Source organism: Emydura macquarii, unplaced genomic scaffold (genome assembly GCF_026122565.2).
Source record: "Emydura macquarii macquarii isolate MOO-44397 ecotype Brisbane River unplaced genomic scaffold, CSIRO-AGI_Emac_v2 contig_2473, whole genome shotgun sequence".
NCBI classification, from domain to species: domain Eukaryota; kingdom Metazoa; phylum Chordata; order Testudines; family Chelidae; genus Emydura; species Emydura macquarii.
This window is the reverse complement of record NW_027132610.1, coordinates 3,814,718-3,836,003: the sequence shown is the minus strand read 5'-3', so window position 1 is coordinate 3,836,003 and position 21,286 is coordinate 3,814,718. Positions and strand designations below refer to the sequence as shown.

General features: G+C 39.9%; 1 protein-coding gene across 1 annotated transcript in view; it reads left to right on the top strand.

Moving 5' to 3' along the window:
* Positions 1 to 3,253: 3,253 nt before the first annotated feature.
* The window catches only part of CRYL1 (crystallin lambda 1), a 73,435-nt gene continuing 55,402 nt past the window's right edge, over positions 3,254 to 21,286 (top strand). Inside the window, exons 1-3 of the mRNA XM_067562844.1 lie at positions 3,254 to 3,412; positions 6,451 to 6,558; positions 18,392 to 18,518. Coding sequence (XP_067418945.1) covers positions 3,372 to 3,412; positions 6,451 to 6,558; positions 18,392 to 18,518 — 276 coding nt within the window. The 5' untranslated portion in view covers positions 3,254 to 3,371. The remainder of the gene's footprint in view (positions 3,413 to 6,450; positions 6,559 to 18,391; positions 18,519 to 21,286) is intronic.

Below are 21,286 nucleotides of genomic sequence, written 5' to 3'. Positions count from 1 at the left end.
CTTTCATATTTCCACTCCAGCCTGTTTAAAGTAATACCTTCCTGACCTCTACCCATTGCTTTGTTTAATCCAAGCTACTCTTAAAGAGCCCTAGCTCCTCCCCCTACAATAAGATCCTGCCTACTGTCTCCAGCCAGTAGCAGCTTTTTTGCTCTAATATGTCATAGAAGTGGAGCATGCTCAACAGAGAACACATACCAAAAATAATGAAGTGGTCATCTTTGCTGCTGTCAATGGAATTATGAAAGACTGCTCCTACTGCTGCTAGACTCAGGAGAAAGAATCTCTATACTGAGAGAAGAAAAGAACGCCCAACATGGTGAGTGCATGTTTGCTCCACTTGGACATCTCATACTTCAGGATAAACCCTGCTTTCTTTTTCTAATTAAGCCCAGAATCTTTCACCACATCTCTGGCTAAATAGGTTTAAGGTTTCTGATCCTTCTAAAGGGTTCACAGGAAAGAGAAGAGTCACCAGCCATCTACTCAAATTAATGGGCCTGCATATATTAATGCCATGACCGACAAGGGAACTCTTCTTTTCTTATTCCACTCTCTCTCCTGTCACTTTGACCCTGAAAATCTCACATTCTATGGCCTCCTTTTTTTCTTGTAATCTTTTCATTGTTCTTCTTTTTTCAGTTCTTGCCCATCTATCTATTCATTGGCCATGTGGAAGCATTAGACTGATCATCAGTGACAGCAGGAAATATGCCTATTGTCTTGTCCTTACACAGAAGAATCTATTGTCTTTTGTGGAAGTTTTGCCTGGGTAATGAGTATGCGGTCAGGCTCCAATACCTCTATTACACTGAGTACAGTAAAATGGCATAAAATTCACTACTATATAGTCACTGCCCTGCCCATCTGCAAAAGCTGATGTTGGAGTTGTCACAATTGAGATTGGTCCCAAATAACCTAGACTAACATTTGGAAGATATAGCTCAATAATTTACCAAAAGGGGATGATGAATTTACTTTTAAAACTCTACCTCCCAAACACAATGGGCTTCTGAAGCACACATTCTTGTCACTTTATGTAGTATTTCGTTTTTCTTTTAAGTACAACCTTGAACGAAGACAAAATAATACCAGAGTGGTTTTATCTTGTTGTTTACATTACCTTTCTGTAATCATATAAGCACAATGAACAACATTTAGAAAATGAAATTTTTAATTAATTTATTGGAGGATAAAAAACAGAATGTAAAAACAACTTCTAAAAAATGTTCTTTGTGTTAGGCCATTTGTGAATTACCCCAACAGAGGTTCACCAGACTCTACCAAAAAACAACAAACATTCACATTTGACTGAGTATAATATTTTTTAACTGAAATTTATGAGCTCTGAAAATAGGTGCTTAGAACAGAAGTGTCATCTCAACTACTGCTGTAATGCTAATACCACAGTGCTATAGCCTTTAAGAGCAGGTGCGCGAAAGGAAGGGTAATGGTGACGTGATCATAGTCTGTGAGTACATACATGGGGAACCAATATTTGATAATGGGCTCTTCAATATAGCAGACAAAGGTATAACATGATCCAATGGCTGGAACAAATTGAAGCTAGACAAATTCAGACTAGAAATAAGATGCAAATTGTTGTGGATTCGCCATCATTGGCATTTTTAAAATCAAGATTGAATATTTTTCTAGAAGAAAGGCTTCAGCTCAAACAAAAATTAATTGAGGTAAGTTCTAAGGTCTGTGTTATAGAGAAGGCCATACTCAGTGATCACAGTGTCCCTCCCGTTCCTTAAATCTATGAATTTAAAATATTAACCTTTTTATGTTTCTTTTTCAGGAACATCCAGTGTAAGACTACAAAACTGAATGCTCAGACAAGTAGTGACTCCATAGGATTAGTGCACAGTAGTAGGCGATGCAGCACTACAGCAGGAACAAATGATATTGTAAACCAGTTGAAGGCATTAAATGAACATTATCAAGTCAAAAAATGTTGTATTTTAAAATACATGTTTACAAAACTAGATCAACAGAAATATTTCCATTATTTTTTTCTTAGTTCTAATAGAAACTTACTATTTAAAAACAATAAACCTCTCCTGCCATACAAATACACAGAATGAATTTTGAAGGTCTCAACTTCGGTATGGAACTGCTATTAAAGCACATCACTGGTTAGACTTCAGACAAATAATTCATTTGGAAATGAGGACAAACATGGTCTGACAAACTACAGTACTTCTTTCTGTCCAGACATTGTGTTCGGACAAGACCTACCAATCTCATTGTTGGGAACTTTTAATTTAAACAAAAAGGTCAACTCAGCTCTTTCTCTTTCTGAGGTAAATACCCTGAATACTTTGCCGTTTAAGGTGCATAGCCCTTTCAAAGGACTTTAAACACTCAAGTCCTGCCTATACTGCATGGACATTTTATGGCATAAGCGTAGGAGTTTGCCATTTTTGTAGGCATGACCGTGTTGGGGTAGAGTGGAAGGGAGAACAAGGTGTGAGAGTGCCTGAGGCACTTCAATCAGGGCAGAACAACTGGGGAGGCATGTGCCCCATTGTTCTTGCCTATTGGTCACGGCTGGAATTCCATGCCCACGCTCCGGAGCAGCATGCTGCCTGCCTGCCCCTGCATAGAATCATAGAATCATAGAATATTAGAGTTGGAAGGGACCTGCATCTAGTCCAACCCCCTGCTCAAAGCTGGTGGTGCCCTGGGCCTCAGCAGTGACTGCAGTGCCCTGGTGGGTGAGGCAAGGGGATGTTTGCAGGGCATCCTCCTGCCCAGGGAAGGGTGGGCGGGGAAGAGAAAAGAGGCACCTGCCTCATCTGCAAGGGGGAGCTGATGTGAACATTGGGGGCAAGGAGTGGGGGGAGGAGTTAGGGGGGAAGAAGAGATGGGAGTGAGGTTTATTTGGGGGGGGTGTGTAATGGGGGAGGAGTTGAGACTAGGGGACTTTGTGTGGAGGTGTTTGGGGGCGTGTGGTACGGATTGGGAGATGGGATTCCCCAAAGATAACTTTGCTGGAGACTCTCTGCCTCCAAATTCCACCCTCCCAAGTCGTTCTCACAATGACCCCGGAAGAGAATCATTCTCCTAACGTCTGTTAATTACGGGTGAGTTGGTTGTCGGGCCCGCCCCTTTTTTCTCCTCCCGTTGGGTAAGTGGCACAGAGACTATAGGAGCAGCTGCTTAGGGGCCCTTCCGGGAGCCAATAGGAACACTTGTACAGGGGGCCAATCAAAGAGGCTGTGACATCCTGCTGTAAGGGATGGGGTCAGAGCGTCCGTAGGCAGGAGGCTGCCACAGGGAGGGAGGTTTCTACTGGTCTCGTGGTGCGTCCCGCTCCTGCAGCTCTAGCGCCTCACCTGCTGGGGCAGGGGTCCCTGCAGGACATGGAGCCTACCCAGGCGGGACAGGTGGTGGTGATTGGCAGGTAAACTCCAGCTCGCTCTCTCTCGTTCGCAGGCAGGGTCCATGCAGTGGCCAGAGGGAGCAGTTAGCAGCTGTGCTGAGAGCCACGAGGGGCTCTGGTGACAAACACCCCAGGGAAGTGCGAAGGGTTTGGCCATTTCACCTTAACCCCCCCAGTAAATCCACAGCCCTGGAGTTTGGGCTGCTGATACTGATTCCTGACGATGTCTATGTGCTGCCAGTAGGTGCAGGCACAAAATGTTGCATTAGTTTTTGGCTTCTGTTAACAGCAGCCAGATACCACAAGATGTTAACAGAATAACCAACTATAAACTATACCATCTTTCTACCTCCCGTATTATAGCACTTCTACCAGTATTAGACACTGTGCAGCTATATGAGAAATGGTGCAAAAGTTGTGCAGAATTAGTATAAATGGCGTCAACTTTAAAATTATTCTCCAGTTGGGAAAACTTTTGGTCTAATGCATTTGGGTTTCATTCTGTTGCTGATAAATTCGGATCCTTATGAAAACGTGGGGCAGTCCAGTGTAGTCTCTTTTGTTAAACCTTTTTATAGTTCTGTCTCTGTGAACATGTGCTCATTTTCTGCATATTCATTTATTGTGAAGCACAAGCCCCCATGTTTTTGTTTGCGTTATGTGTGGGTGAATAAAGTTGTGCTCAGGTTTATATAATGGTCATAAAGCATAAAGAGATAAGGTGCGGCGGTTTCACAATAATACATGAAGAAGTAGCATTTTGGGACTGAGACATTAATGCAAGTCTCATTTCAATCTGTTTTTGAGGTAAAACTGATTTGCTTTTTTATTTAAAAAGTAGCTTTTTCCAGTTATTTCAGATTTATCAATGGCTCTGAATAGCAACTGTAAGTGCACACTTGCTACTGACTGGCTAAAGTACTCTGCTGTCTACTTTGAGAGACCATTTGAGGTGTGTGTTATATTTTTAGGCATGTGTCTTTATGCAGTCATATAACAGTGACTAGACTAGTGGTTATTGGTCACACTTAGTTACCCATCATTTAGCTACCTGTCATTTGCCATTGGTATGCTGAGGGTCAAAAGGCCTTGTCCTGTCTGTACAAAATGCATAGTGAAACCATATGATGTAGCCTAACCAAGACAAAGTGTGGGAATGTTGTGAGGGGTGGGCACACTAGCTGCCTGAAACTGAGGCCAAACCCTGGATCCCTCCAGCACCAATGCCGTGTTGACATCTTACATGAGCAATGCTCTCTGAGTGTGTTAGTCAAAGTATGGAATAGAGATTTTAAAAAGTATGCCAAAACTTGACTCCTTTCTTAGGATCAAGAAATCACAATGTATGGATTTCTCCTTTATATTGAATATTGAAAGTGCAAAATAGTAAGATACAATGAACACTCTTCTCTACAGACTTGAAGTTCACTGTTGGTTTATTTGTTTAAATTTGTATTGCTTTTGTTTTCTTAAAGTACAGGTTTTATATTTACAAGGGGCACTGTGTCTTCAAATCAAAAGGATGTGCATAGAACATATTAAAATACTTCAAATTTCCTTAAGTTAGTATATGGCAAAAAAGGATGTAAAAATCACTCTTGCATCTTGTGTATGCTCTTGGGGTGGGGATATCATTGGAGTGTTTCTTTTTTTTGTTTAAAAAAAGAAAAGAAAAAAGTCTTTAACACTTTTACAGTTTAAGAAGAATTTGACAAATATTTTAATTGAAAATAAAATAATAACCATGATCTAAGGAGACCACAGTGGCTAACAAGATTTAATTCCATATCTACATGGGTTCAGTAAACTGCCTAGAAGTTGATGAGAATTGGGCTTATTTAACTGGGTTTTGTTTTTTTTTAAATGGAATCCTCTTCAGAAAAAGAGGAGAGAACAGCTTTGTGCCAGCTCAGCAACATGTAACACACAGTTAAATTCTGTTTTTGTTACAGTTATTTCCATTGATTCCTTCTGTCTCCTTGAAAAGCTTCCTGTTTTGTTTTTTTACCTGAAGGCTGGAGCAGCACTTTTCCAGTTTTCTATCTCTTCTACCTTTCCTTTGCCCCCTGATCTATTGCTGGTTTTCTCCTTCATTCCCCATGTCCTCCGTCACTGTTGGTCACATAGCCTTCTAGAATGAAACTTTCCAAGTTCGTGGCAGTCATGCAGTTCAAAGGAAAATACAAGATCTGTTCCTGTCTGTCAACAAGAGAGGAAGCATGGTGTAATAGTTAAAAAACACATTACTGGAAGTAAGGAGATCTTGTTTCTATTCTTGGCTTTGTCACAGATTTGCTGTGTGACCTTGGTCAAGTAATTTAACCACTTGGTACCTCTGTGTCCCTATTTGTAAGAGGAGGATAATGGGTATTGGGAAGCTTAATTTATTAATTGTGAATCGCTTTGAGATCCTAGGAGAGAAGATGCTATAGAAATACGAACTATCATTGTGCTCATTTCCATTCTTTTGTACCATGCATGCTGCAAGCTGTGACATGACCTCTCCAAAGGCTGTTGACTGACCTCTGCTACACAGGCTACAGCATGGTGGCACGTCTTGGCATGGGAGTTCTTAGGCTGCTCTAACTCAAGTTTAGAGGTGCATCCAGTATTCAAAGGACACAAAGATGCCTTAAAACCACCTTTGTCCTTTTTCTGACCCCTCGCAGTACCTCTTGTACTGCACTGTCCAGGATCTGTAGCTCAGAACAGAGTACTCTGCTTTCAGTGACTTGTCACATCATTGAGAGCTGATTTTAACAGTTTAAATAAAAAAAAATATTTTATGTCCTCCCCTCGTCCAACTCTTCACCCTTCCTCTTCTCAATTTCCCCCCACCCCCAAAATACTTTGCTGGCTATTCAGCATTAGTTGACTACTCGTATAACTTATCATACTGGTGTACAGAAAAATAGAGGCCATGTTGTCGTCTACAGCATTCAGTGCACATTTTTCCCAGATAAGAAAAGTCAATACTCATTTAAATCAACAACCCTTTTGATGGTGCAGAAGTGAACTATGTAGTTACAAAAATTAATGTTTATTTATTTCCTCTGTAGCGGACTCATTGGTCGCAGCTGGGCTATGGTGTTTGCTGGTGGAGGCTTCAAAGTGAAACTTTATGATGTTGTGCAACAGCAGATAACAAGCGCTCTGGAATACATTAGGTAGGTCATCTGATTTATTGGACTGAGATAAACTGGCACTGCAACATAAATCTGTTCAGGTCTAGCATTTACAATTATGAAAATATTCTGACCACAGTCCCTTTTTAAAAAAAGGAGCCTAAAGTTAGTTAATAGGGTGCTAATTTTCAAAAGTACCTAAGTGATTTAGGAACACAAGTACCATTGAATTCAGTGGAATTGTGCTTTTAAGTCACTTAGGTGCTTTGAAAATGACCATCCTTAGGTGCCTAAAGGTGAATATAGAGCTTAACCTCCTATTTTTGAAAACTGTGGCCCACAGGACTCTTGGGGTTTAGTCACTCCCCAATTCTAAACTTGGTGATTTCATAATTAAGGAAAGGAGCACAAGAGAGATTTGGAACCACACTGCAATAGTAGGCTGAAAACATATGCACATAAAGGCTTTTGAATGAGAAGGAAGCAGAGTCTAAATAAATATCCAGTTTTCAGCAGGGAAGGATGTCTGTGGTGGTGTTCCTCAATGATCACTACCGACTTCAGTGTTCTGTATCTATTAACAGACTGGCAGAAGGGGTGACTAGCGAGGTAGCAAGTGTTACTGGTGCCTCAGATATTGGTTAATTAAAATGAGGGAGCATTATAAAGAACTGTGAGCCATTTTAGGGCTAGTCACAGTCTAGCCCTTATGTGATCGTACAGGAGAGAGAGCGGGGCAGTAAGATATTCTCTGTCCTTCCTCTCTACTTTGTCTGAGAGCCAGAGGCTACATCCCAACGAAGCAAGTGGAGGAGTGACATGTAGGCTGAGCCATGGTTCTGGTGGGTGGAATGTGGCCAGCTGGCTGTGTAGGGAGAGTAATATGAACCAAAAAGCATTGTCGCAGGTTACACACCAGTGAAGTAGGGTGTGCAGAAAGGCACAATGTCTTCTGTGGCTCCTTGTGCTCCTTCACTGCACCACTGTTTTAGTCAGGCCTGTGCTAAAATGCATTGTCTAGCCGTAAACTAGAAATTGGGCAACATGATTGGAGATGAATCCACTTACTGTAGGTATGACATTTTGTTGTTGCTTTGTGATGTTTGTTGTGACTTGAAATAACGTCTTACATTCTGGTGACACCATAACCCAATATAAATACCTATATACCACAATTATTTTGTGACTACCTGAAACTCTGATTGATGCTCTGGGTGGGAGTGGGGCTATTTCTCTGCCCCTTTTAACCTCCACCTCTTGTCACCCCTCTTACCACCTCCTTCCCCAGTTTCTTCTGCAGTTTCACTGGCTTCTTGGGGGGTTGAGGATGGCTCCTACTGCCTCCAGTCCTTTTACCTGATGATGTATGTGCTTCCATGTGATCCAGTGTCTCTTGATTCAAGCTTCTCCCACTACATGGTTGCCAGACTGAGTGAGTGGCGTGTTCACCAAACCCAGGACAGTCACTTGTGGTGTCACAAATTATTACTGCCTGTGGTGTTAGGGTCACAGGTTGAGTCTTTCTGAATTAGAGACATCAGTGGTGACTGTGAGGGAGTTAGAGTATCTACATGGAAGTAAAAGCTGCTCTACTCTGAACACTTCCATCGGTATAGCTACGTCTCTCAGGGTGTGAAAAATTCACAGTATAGACAGAAGAATGCTTGTTGACTTAGCTACTGCCTCTTGTGGAGATGGATTAACTGCAATGACGGGAGAACACTTCCCATTACTTTAGTATGTGTCTATTCTGAAGTGCTACAGTGGCACAGCAATTTGGCATTCAGAAATAAAAGGCAATACGTGTCAAGACTTAATTCTTCTTTTAACACTGATACAGCATATTTTAATAGAAGTAGATGGCATAATGAGTTTCACAAACTCAATAAATACTTATATGACTAAGAACAGATTGTGCAGTTAGATTAGCTGATGTTTTGATGGTACAAATTATATTGATAGTTAAAATTCACATTTTAGCATGAAAACTCTTAACACATTGGCTTTATAGCAGATTCCTATAATTTACTCTTGAACCACTGCTATGATGTTGGTTTCCGCTACAGGAGCTGAAATGTTTTTTTAAAGTGGAAGCTGAGTAAAAATAATGCTTTTACATGGTGTTGTTGAATGCAATGACTTTGTCTCCTACAAAACAAGTTGACAGCTACTTTTTTGTGAATTTGTTGTTATTGGGTTTTCCTTATTTTTAACTCCTCTAAAAGCAGACTGGGTAAGACCTCAGCGTATCTATCATGTTACACAGCTTTGGAACTGAAGAAAGGTTATTTTGTTCCACTATAATTAGCTTTTGTATCAAATATCTATTGTTGTATGATGTATATACCCTGAATTTACTGTATGCAACTGTTTGAAACCATAAGAAATTTGAGTATAGCAACAAAAATTGCAGATCACTCTTTCTACCAAGAGACAATGTGTTTAAAAATAATAAATGACTACAGATGCCAAATTTCTTGTGCAAAGAAACGGAATAAAACTTGGGTATTAGCCATTATTTCATCACTTTTTAGGTCATAAACCTTGTTTATAAAAGGAAAATGCAGAGTAATGGTTTGCAAAGCATATTTGAAGAAAGTATTTCAAGTTTTATGCTAGTGTTACACAATGGATATTAATTATCATGTATGCATCTGCAAAGTAAATTAAATTATTTCCATCATACCTAGCCCTGTGACAGGAGAGGAGGTCCAGGTGGAACTAGAATATCAACAAAGCTGCCTCCATGATAATGTCAGTATTGAAAATTTAAAGCATGCCCTTGGTGAGTGTGTTGACTAATAGTGTAGTTCTATGCTAGCAAATAACTAATGTAATTTTGGCCTACTGTGACAAGACTGGAAATATGAAGATGTATTAGCAAGGGGCACACCAGCATAAAGTAAGGAAACAGGAATGTATTAAGGCATAAGTAAGCAAGACAGATTTCCTGCCTAACTAATTGTTATCAGGCCCACAGCAGTTAGAGCCCTAACATAGAGGAAGTGGGAGGAAAAGGGGAAGGTCATGCTCTAAAAGTGACATGTACACAGCTAGAACTAACATTAGTAATAGCATCTTAACAAGAATTCACTATATTGGGACAACCTAAAACTGCTCAGTTGAATGGACAAGTTAATGAAGAATTCTACACCAAAACAATTCTCATTCTCATTCTTTCTGTTCAGTAATAGTGCAACCTGCTGTGGAAAGTGTGTAACTTTTTTGCCATTCATTAAATTTCTTTCCTGAAAGTGGTAGCCCCTTTGGTTTATGAGTACAGTATTCTTTGAGGACAGTGTGTTAAAGTTGAAAGTTAGGGGAGTTAGAAGAGCAAGTATTATCCTATTGCTGAGACTAAACACAGAACTCATGTATATTGCATTTGTTTACGAAAAGGCAAGAAGGAAGCTAAATACAGTAATGGGAAGTCAGATTCCAAAAAGACTTTGCATGGATATGGATTTATATTCTGTTCTACAAAATGTTTACACTTCAAAAGTGTTGCATCAGACTGTGCACTGCTTAACTATGCAACTGAGATAAGAAACGTTGAAAAAGGATGATCTTGCCTATATTATGAGACCTGATGAGGAAATGTACCATTCACTGACAGGTATTTTCCATTAGGTCACTTATTCATGTTCTATGGAGCAATTTTTGTTCCACATCAACATTTAACTTACAAGGAAAAATAATGTAAACAAAAAATTGAATTGCTGGAAAAAAGAGAGGAGACTAAGGAACTTGTGGTTAGTTTTGTGGTCAGTGTTTCTTCTTGAAGAAACTAACATTGTATTCTGATTGTAGCTGTGTGGGGCAGGCTTTTACCCATGTATCATTGTATTGATTTTTTTAAGGATACTACTTACAAAATTGCACCTCAGCTAAAATTAGAGGTATAAAGGCAAGATTGGGTAACATTAATTGATATAAATAAAACACTATTTTCTGTATATTCAATTAATTAACTTTTTAAAAAGAATTCCAAAGCCTAAATTTCAATAGAACAGACTCCTATGGAATCTTGAGTGGTAAAATATTGGACAGTAATCTTTCATCTCCTCACTATATCAAAGTAAGTTATTGGCAAAATAAGTAGGAACAAATAATGTATATATTTTATAAGAGTTCTTTTTTTTGTCTCCCTCCTTCCCTGCTCCCACATATTCCTCAAATAAGTAGAGTGCATTCTGAGATATCCTGAGAAGTATGTCACTTTGTGAAGTGCTCCTGATTAAACTTATCTGAAAGTTGTTTATTTAACATCTTAACTCCTCCCTTCTGTCACACACGCATTTTGGGACCTGTCTCAAGAATCTTTTGCTCTCTTTTGCAGTCCAGAGGCCTAGGATGGGTCCTTGCAGCCACTGGACAGAAGAGGACAGAAATTCCATTAGTTGGTTATGGAATGTAAGCTCTGATGTCACCACGGTCTGGGGCTGTGAAGTTGCCACTGGAGCTTGACCTTACTTACCCCTCTTCCCAGTTACCTCCACACATCCCTTCATCCCACACAACTGTCTCCCATCTGTCACCCAAACAATCAGTCTTGCAAAACGGAGTTCAGAGTCTGGAATTGCTGCAGTCAGGCTGTTATCTGTGTAAAGGTACTGCCCCCTGGTGCTGGAAGGAGGAAGGCAGACTGCTATAGCTACATGTCCCTCAAGTCCTGGCTCATGGTTTGGGCTTGGCTAGCCCTTGCCCCTAACGCTGCTGAACGTGGCTTCTGTTGCGCTTCCTTCATGCAGGATGCTGGTGGCTCACCGTGGGAAATTCTGTGCAGGGTTCCATCCACAGAGTGCTGCCCTGAGGGGTATGGTGGGAGCTGCTAGTGTCATGTTGGGGCTCCTATGACATAGAAAATTTTAACAGAGTAGCCTTCCCTTTTAACATAAGATAACGCCCTCACTGCCCACCTCCAAAACCAACAACATTTTTTTGGTCTCTTATTCTCTTGATCAGAAGCAGTAGCTAATTAATACATTTCAAGAAATACACAATACAACTGTAATAATTTCAAGAGCTTTCAGAGGGAAGAAGTGGGAAGGGACAGTATTGCTAGGAATTGTATTTTTCAAAGCTTCTACAGATAATGGAAGGTGCAAAATGAATTATCATTAAAGCCAGTAACTTGACAGTGTATCTTATTATAATTAATTTTGTTTATTATGATACTGCCTAAGGCCTAGCCAAGAATGTGGTCCTGAGATGGTAGGCACTGTACAAATACAGGGTAATAGATGGTCCTTGCCCTGAAGAGAATTACAATCTAAATAGACAAGATGGACACAGGGTAGGGGCGAGGGTAAAACACAAAAGCAGAGTGCACAATGTGATGGCAGCAAGTCACGTTAGTTCCACATTTCTGGGGGGTGTGGGTTTATTTCAGAGGGGGTATGCTAAATGGAAAGAGACGCAAAAAGAGAGGGAACATTGAAGAGAAGGGGGAGGTGTGTGGGGCAGGGAGGGGAGAAGAGAGTAAGAGGAGCAGGTGTGGAGTGAACTGTAGTGAAAAGCCTATGAGGGGAGGGGAGGAAGAGGGTTGGCACGGTCCATCAAGGCAGAGAAAGTTCAATCAAAGCAGTTATAATGAATAAGATATGTTGTTACATACCTCAAAATGGTCTCCATCTGACAGATTGATAATGTGAATATTAATAATCAGCAATGGAATTTCAAATGTGGTAATACAGTGCACTTTGCAATGCCAAAATGTTCTTGCCTCTCTGAGGGTAGATGAAAATACTAAATGCTTGTGGAAAAGTACAGAAAGCTATATCACATTTCTTAATCCTTTGTCACCCGCTTTGTTTGAACAGGAGTTGTTTTGTTCCTTACCTTCAACTTCAGGGTACTTCAGGAATCTCTTTTTGGCTTAGTCTAGTTGAAGCACTGGGCAAGTGTGTAAGCATGGGATTAATATATCACTCTTAATGCCTTTGGAAAGTTACTAACCTCTCTTTCTTAGTTTGACCATCTGTAAAATGGAGAAAATAATATGTAATTACTTGCTCTACAAGGGGTTTTGTGAGGATATTTGTATGGAACTTTGAAGATGTAAAGAGCTAATTATTAATAATTAGTGGTGATGGTCGTATGGAGTGGAGGCAATATGATCTAATAAATATGACATGAGACTGGGGCTGAGGAGACCAAGGTTCTGTTCCCAGCTCTGCCACTGACCTGTTGTTTGACCTTACCCAGTTACTTCACTTTTTTTGGCCTCTGTTACATTCTCATCCTTTGCCTTTCTTATCTGCTTAGATTGAAATCACTTTAGGTTTGGGATTGTCTCCTGCTCAGTATGTGTACAGTGTTTAGCATAATGGGTCTTGATCTTGGTAGGTGCCTCTAGGTGCTACTGTAATATAAATAATAAAAAAATATATTGCTCCAACCCAAAATTGATTCAGGCCTCACTGTGGTGACCCCTCTTTTTCTGTATTTAATAAACGATGGGTAGCAAAATTTTGGCTCTAAAGACTTTTCCTTGAATGTAATACATAACAGTGCAGGGACTTCTCTGCTTCCAAAAGGCAGGATTCACTCAGCTTAGTACAGGGATTTCCCAGATACTTAGGTTTGGTCTAAACCTAAAGATGCTAACAAAAGATTTAACTAAAGATGTGACTCTCTTTTTTAAACTGATTTGGTTAAACCGATCCAGTTTTGTGAGTGGTGAAGTTTTACATTGATTTAAACCTGGCTTATAGCAGTTTAACAAAATAAGTTTACAAATAAATTACACCAGTTTAATTAAAGGTTTTGTGTGTGTTTGTATGTGTGTGTGTGCGCGTGCGCGCGCAAGAAATGGGATTGTATCCTAGAATGCAGTAGCACTGAAAACAACTTAAGTGTCTTGGTTGATAACCAGTTGAATATGAGCTTATAGTGCAGTGCTGTAGGTAAGAAAACTAATGCAATCCTTTGGTGTATAAGCAAATAATATCAAGTAGGGGCAGGAGATGGTATTACAATGTGTATGACATCAGTGAAACCATTACTGGAATATTGTGTCCAGTTCTAGTACCACATTTCAAAAAGGATGTGAAAAAACTGAAAATGTATTGAGAAAAGAGCTACAAGAATGAGTGGTGGTCTGGAAACCTGTGAGAAACAGTGAGAGACTAAAGAAGCTCAATCTATTTAGTTTATTCAAGAAAAGGATTAAGAGGTGACTTCGTTACAGTCTGTAAATACCTGCATGCAGAGAAAAATTCTGATAATAGAGGGCTCTCTAATCTACCAGATGCCAAAACTAGACACATTCAAACTGGAAATAAAGTGCAAATTTTTAACTGTAAGGGTAATGAACCATTGGAATCATTTACCTAAGGGTGTGGAGGATTTTCTATGTCTTTAAGTCTTTAAGTCAAGTTTGAATATCTTTTTCTAAAAGGTATATGCTATAGCTCAAACAGAAGTTATGGCCTTGATGCAGAAATTACTGGGCAAAGTTCTGTGTCCTTTATTATTCCGGAAGTCAGAAAATGATGATCATTATGGTCCCTTCTGGCTTTTAAAATCAATGAGTCTAGATGAGTCTGTGAGTAGAATTAACACTCTGTCCAGCAGAGGTCATTGGTGCACAATACTGTACATATGCAAACCAATGCATTACAAACGCTTTAAAACTAGTATAATGAATTAGAAAGGCCATAGAAAATCTCTCTTCCTTGTCCACTAAAAAGAGATTCCAGTCTAGGAAGACAGCGCATGATCCAAAGAATTAACAATTTAAGGTAAACCATAAATGAGAAGGGGAAAAAAGAGGACAAAAATGACCGTAATAACTTCCCATCACTATATGGAGTAGCTGTGGGCACCTTTTGGTGTCTTTGAATTATTGGAGTGTTTTTAATAAATATCAGTTCAAACTGACCTCTAGTTAGCCGTTGTTAGTTGGCTTTTTTTCTTTTTTTCTTTTTGGTAGACAAGAGTAGAAATGGGCCTTGAGGCTGGGTAATAAGGATACAAAGGAAGTGGCCTGATGGGTTAGTTCAGAGATGATGCTCCATGTGCATACAGCAGCGTATAAGAAAGAACCTAGAGGGCTGAAGGGGAACCAGGAGCCTGGAAGTTTGAAATGTTTTGATTTCAATAAATTGGTATTTTCTAACAGAAAAATATTCTGTCAGAGAATTTCCAAGCAGCTGTAAGTTTCAGGCAGAAAAGGTCTGATTCTGCTTCGAGTGCTGGTTCTTGTATGTATTCCACATGTGAGCACTCATGTGGTTCATGTGCCTGAGACTAGAGATTTGCAGCAAGTAGTGTCCATTGGTCCACATGTGTGCAGTTGCTCTCTTTGTGCTCTGAACCGAAGGCATAAAGGGTGGTGTGGACCGATGCCTCTCCAGTTCCTTCTTACCTCTGTGTGGCCTGAGTCAGAATTCTGTGTCCACTACAGTCTTCCTCCACTGTAAATACATATTGTAAATGGTTTTTGGTAAGTTGAGACTTAGTGTTTTAGTGTTTTTATAGTTAGTTTAGTCTCCCACCCTGGGGAGCTTCTCCCCAAGGAGGACTATGACAAGAGTCCTGGGGTTTAAGAACTGTGTCTCCTGCTCCTGTTCCTTCTCCATCAGTGACAAGCACCAACACTGCCTTTCCTGCTTCGGGGAGGCTCACATTGCCACCAAGTGTAGCATCTGCGGGTCCATTCCTTTCTCAGTCTTGTGAGGGACAAGAGCTCCACCTGCAGAAGCAGGCGGATCGAGGCCGGGGAGATCCCTCTGTACAGACTGCGAGCAATGCTCTTCTGAGCACAAGCTCCAGAGTAGAGGCAAAACACTTAAGCCTAAGAAACCCTCTCAGGAGAGTCAGGGACATGACCATAGCATAAGGGCAGATCCTCAAACAGATCTGTGCCTCTAAGGAAAGGATTCCCTCCCCATCTCAGTCTAAATCAGGTGAGTCCTTGAACACAGGTCCTAAGGAATTAGGTCTGCACACACCTTCCATCCAAGAAGGAAAAAGCTCAAAGGAAGAAGATCCAATAGTACCGGTTCTGGCTCTGTCCCACAAACAAAAAGATCAGCACCCAGTGGTTTCATCTGGAAGCTCCATGCTGGAACCCCGTTTGACAATTTCAGCACATTCCCTGTGAGATATTCTGAGTACCAGACCATTGGACACATCTGAGTCATTGGTTCCCACCTCAGGAACTCCTCAAGCTGCAGAAGGAACTGAAATCTTTACCTCACCAGAGGATATTTTCACTCTGCCATATTCACAATCTCCTCTTCTATTGGGCCTTGTCTTCCTTTGAAACTTTCTGTGCCCAAAGAGACCACTTTTACCCTCACTCCTTCCTCTCTGCTTCGAATCCCATCCGATTTGTGGTAAAAGAAGGAACTGGAGCGGTGTCAGTCTGTGCTGCCCTTTGTACCCTTGGTTCAGAGGACGAGGAGAACAACTGCACATGCGCGGACCAACAGTCACTACTTTCACAAATCTCTGGTCTCAGCCACATGGAGCACATGCGTAGCCACTGTGGAGTATAGATAGGAAGCATACATCTTGAAAAACCTCCAGTTATAGGTAAGTAACCGCCATTTTCTCTCATACTTATGGAGGACTCTCAATATTGTGGATGCACTTGCAATCAAAACAGGCAAGAATTTACGAATGGAATAAAAAGTCTCGCAGAAGGTTAAAAATGTGCATAGACTAATATGTAAATTCTAATGCTGATTATCGATTTAAGCAACTACAGGGAGTGGCAAGCCAGACTGACCCCAGATGTTTTGTTCTCATTTCAGACTTCTGGTTTCGTTCCCTTAACAAAGAATGAATTACAGGTTGTTTTTTTTAGTACAGATGCTCAATAGAGAATAGGAATGCAATGTCTCTGGCTGTTCACCTAGATTTGCACTTCTTAGCCTGGAAGCTCAAAATCACTGTGTCAGTGATCTTGTTTTCTTTTTGTTTTTGTTGGCATTGTCGATTCCACAGTACAGAAAATCTTACCCAGAGTCACTTACAAAAATTATTTAAAATCTAATTTAAAAAAAGGCCAAAGCCAATAGGAAAAAGTTATTTTAAAAATGATGAGCCAGAGTACATGCAGACATCTTGCATCTTCCAAGCAAGAACAGCCTCACCTATTCTTTCTAGTATAATAACAATTCCACCTTCTTTATAGTCCACTGGGGATATTTGGAGTTAAAGTTCATAAGTAGGGCTTCTATGGGGTTTAACTACTTCAATTTTTGCAATTTGAGTTCTATGCAGATGTACAAAAATCAGGGGGGTTGAGGAGTTTCTCTTTGATACTGTAATGGGAAGATTTTGTCTTGGTAGCTTGTGCCAAGGTTAATCATCCTCACTGTTAAAAATGTGTCTTATTTTGGTTTTGAATTTGTCTGACTTCAGCTTCCAGTCATTAGTTTGTGTTATACCTTTCTTCATTAGACTAAAGAACCTTACAGTACCCAGTATTTTCTTCCTGGGAGGGTACTTAGACCTTGAAATCAAGTCACATCTCAGTCTTTTTTTTGATTAACTGAACAAACAGATTGAGCACTTTAAGGCTCTTGCTATAAGGCAATTTCTCTAGCCCTCAAATCATTTGTGTGGTTCTTTCCTGCTCCCTCTCCAATTTTCTCAATAGTGTTTTAAAAATATGGACACCCTTACTGTACATGGCTTATCAATACTGTACAAAGAGTATAGATACTGTACACCTCCCTAGTCTAAATCCCTGTTTATATATCCAAGGATTGCATTAGCCCTACTTATCATCACACTGGCATCTCATGTTGATTTGTTTTGTCCGCTATGGCTTCTAAGTCCTTTTCAACATCACTGTCTTGCAGGACAGAGCCCCCAATGCAGTAGATATGGCCTCTATTCCTTATTCCTAGATGTGTTAATATGCAGTGTAACACAACCATTACAATAGACAATAATTTTAAGAAGAGATTTGAAGGAAGACAGAATAGTGGCTCAGATAATTGATTTGGAGAAGGAACATAAGGGACAGCATATAGAGGAAGTAACTGCTTTGTCGAAGCCCACAGAATTGCATTAAAAACACAAAAAGTATTTGAGTTATAAGAGAGTAGAAGATTCCTCTAACAATGACATTTTTTTCCTAAGAAAGCAAAGGTTAAATAGAAAAGGCCCACTTTTCAGGTTATGACCATGTACTAAGTTCTAAAACAAACCATAGTTAACTTCATGTTATAAACACATGAAATAGTAGGTTTAAAATAGAACAGACCTCCACTTCCATAAAATCATGCTTGATACTCTACAATCCATTCCTGCATCAGTGTGTGTTCCCTCTTTCTGTAGAAATTGCTCTGTCTGAAAATACAGACACTTAATGTGTAGTAGTATACATTTCTGCACAGAACTTGGTGATAGCAGGTACATTTCAGGATGGACATATATTGACCCTCACTCTTACCACCAGTGCACCCACAGTAGGGGCATGATCCTCTTTTGCTATTGCCTTCAATGTAAAATCTTGTTGATTTCAGTGGTGCAGGATCACAATGTCTGATTATTAAAAAATAGATGAAACCAAGAGCAATTCTAGATCCGCACTGAGGAGTACATATTTAAGATAATAAAAAGCTGTGTGTAGGGGTCGTGTACCTTTCACCCCTCCTTCCTTAGTGTTTTCACCTCTGCTCTCCTTATCTCTTTTCTCTCCTCCACCTGAGAAGCATTAACTGTTAACCATACACTTAAACTTATCAAACATATGTAAGCACATAAAGTAGCACTGCCAAATAACAGAAATATAGTTAGATTTTTCAAAGAAACATCTTTAGTTTTCAAAGACTGGTTAGAAGTGGTTGCCAATTGGTAAAAAGAGTATGTGATGTAACAAATTTATGTGCATATTCTGTGTTTTCACTAGCAAAGAAATGAAGGAGCTGGAAAAGTCAGGCATGCTGAAAGGAACACTGAGTGCAGAGAAGCAATTGTCTCTCATTAGTGGCTCTGTGGACTTAAAGGCAGCAGTAGAGGGTGCAATATTCATTCAGGTGAGTTGAGGACTTTCCCATTTCGAACAAAGGTGATAAACTTGCAATATTTTATGGTGTTCAAGTGGGGGACAAATGACTGAATACACACTGAAGCAGTAAACTTTAAACATATATATTTCTTCATTTATCTGCTTAACTCATTTTCATTTGAAGAAAAGTTATCATGCAGCTAATATTAAAATCCTGACCCCTTGTTATTTGTCCTCATAATAATATTTGCTAGCCAAGTTCTGTTACAATCCATTAGCAAAGTTTGATCATTTCGAATCAAATGTTACCTCATAGTAATTCAGCTTCAGGGCTGAATTTAGGCCTCAGAATACCAAACAGTCAGTTGTACTACTTAAGTTTTCTAGCCCACTTACAGCCATGGTGTAACTTGTCACATCATTTATGTCACTTGTGAATTTGTCACTTCGTCCTCTTATTGTAAGTAATAAAAAAGTTAATTACAAATACACTATTTCCAGTATGCTGGGATTTAATGGAGACATTTATATGTTGTAATGAGTCAGTGGAATTGCATTATTATATGTTGGATAATTTTTCTTATTTCCTGTGGTCAATCTCAATTTTTATATATGCTGGACAAAGGCAAGGAGGGAGAAACCTGGTGAAATGTCCATGTTTCACAGAAACTCTAGAACTTTTAGATTCAAAATGAAAGGGTTTCCAAGAATAACTTTTGAGGGAAGGATGTTATAATATCACAAACCAAATGATATGTTTAACAATACAGAAGAAATAGAACTCAGTAATAAAGAGCATGTATATGCTACAACTGCTACAGCATTCATGCCCTTTTAAACAATTATATTTAGTTTTATGGTTTTGTTCCTGATGTTTTATAAAACAATCTAGATTTTTTGGTAGTGTTCCACGATTTACCAACTCTCAAAGAGGATAATATAATTGAATATTGGTTAAATTTGATTTCTCATAGGCAGTAGCTCAGATATTGAGGCAACAGGCAGAATAAAAATGACTCTGCTTTAAAGCCAGTGCTCAGAGCAAATCACAAGGCCCAGTGGGCCTTGAAGTTATAGGGAGAGCAGATGGCACAGGTGTGCTCTGAGACTCCATCAAGAGTGTAATGGCAAGTAGAGTGAAGTGGATTTTGTCCAGGTTAGCAGGGGAACATCACATCTTACTGGTTTTGAAGAATTGTGTTGCATAAGAAAGCTATCGAAAGAGCAGCTATTTTCTTACTTTAGAATGTTTTATTTGGTTCAATAAAATTTATTCCTGTTATTCATGGGTCCACACAATTTAAGGCCAGCAGGGTCCATTAGATCAAGTCTGACCTCCTGTATATCATAGGTTATTAAATTTCACCCTGTTTGTTTCCCCTGTATTGAGCTCAAAAATTTGTATTTGACTAAAGCATGTTTTCCAGAAAGGAATCCAGTCTTGATTTGACGACAAGATGTGGAGAACCCACCATTTCTCTTACTAGTTTCTTCCAATGGTTAATGATGATCATTGTTTAAAATATTGTGCCTGATCTTTAATTTGATTTTTGTCTGGCTTCAGCTTCCAGCTATTATGCCTTTCTCTGCTAGATGAAAGAGCCCTTTAGTACTCAGTATTTTTTCCCCTGGAAGGTACTTACACACTCTAATCAAGTCACCTCTCAGTCTTTTTTTTTTGGTAAACTAAACAGACTGAGCTCCCTAAGTCTCTCATTGTAAGACATTTTCTCCAGCTCTCAAATTGCTTTTGTGGCTCTTTTCTGCACCCTCTCCAGTTTTTCATCCTCCCTTTTAAAATGTGGATCCCAGAACTGTGTATGCAATGTTCCAGTGTCTGTATCACCAGTGCTGTGTACAAAGGTAACCTCACCTTCCAACTCCTACTCTCCTGTTTATATGTCCAAGGATTGCATTAGCTTTTTTGCTGCAGCGTTGCACTGGGAGCTCTCGTTCGGTTGCTTGTCTGCTATGATCACTACATCTTTTTCAGTCACTGCTTTCAGGATGCAGTCCCTCCTTCTGTAGGTATGGCCTGTATTCCTTAATGCTAGATGGATAACTTAGCATTTGTCTGTATTGAAACACATTGTTTGAATGGATTCAGTTTACCAAGTGGTCCAGATTGTTCTGTATGACTACCCTGGCCTCATAATTTTTTTACTACTCCACCAATCTTTGTGTCCTCCACAAATTTTATCAGCAGTGATTACATATTTACTTCCAGATCATTGATGAAAATGTTGGCTAGTGTTGGGCTTAGTACAGATCCTTCTAGAACCCCATTAGAAACACCCCCATTCAGTGATCATTGTCTGTCTGTCTGCTGATGACTACTTTTTAAGATCTGTCAGTTATCCCATTCTCAATCCATCTAATATGGCTTGCTGTAGATGCTGGAGATTGCTTTAGGCAGGCTTACCACGTTCAAGAACAACCAGTGGGAATAGTTTGCTTGGAATGGAAAACAAAGTGATGTGGTGGTGATTGGAGCACACCAGAGCATTGCCTTTCCCTTTCCAAAGTGGGAGAAAATAATCCCCTGGCACCAGTCATCAGTAGGAATGTAAAAGCCTAACCGTTAAAACATTTAAATGGTAATCAGCTGTTTTAAATGTTTTAAACAGCTGATTACTGTTTAAACTTGGGGCGGAACCCTGGGTTCCCCCCAAGCCAGAGCAGCTGGAGGGGTGAGGTGGGGTAGGGGAAGTGTGGAGCCCAGCGGGGGGGCAGCCGTAGCTCAGCTCAAGCCAGAGCAGCTGGGCAGCTCTGGCTCGCGGGAGACATGGAATCCAG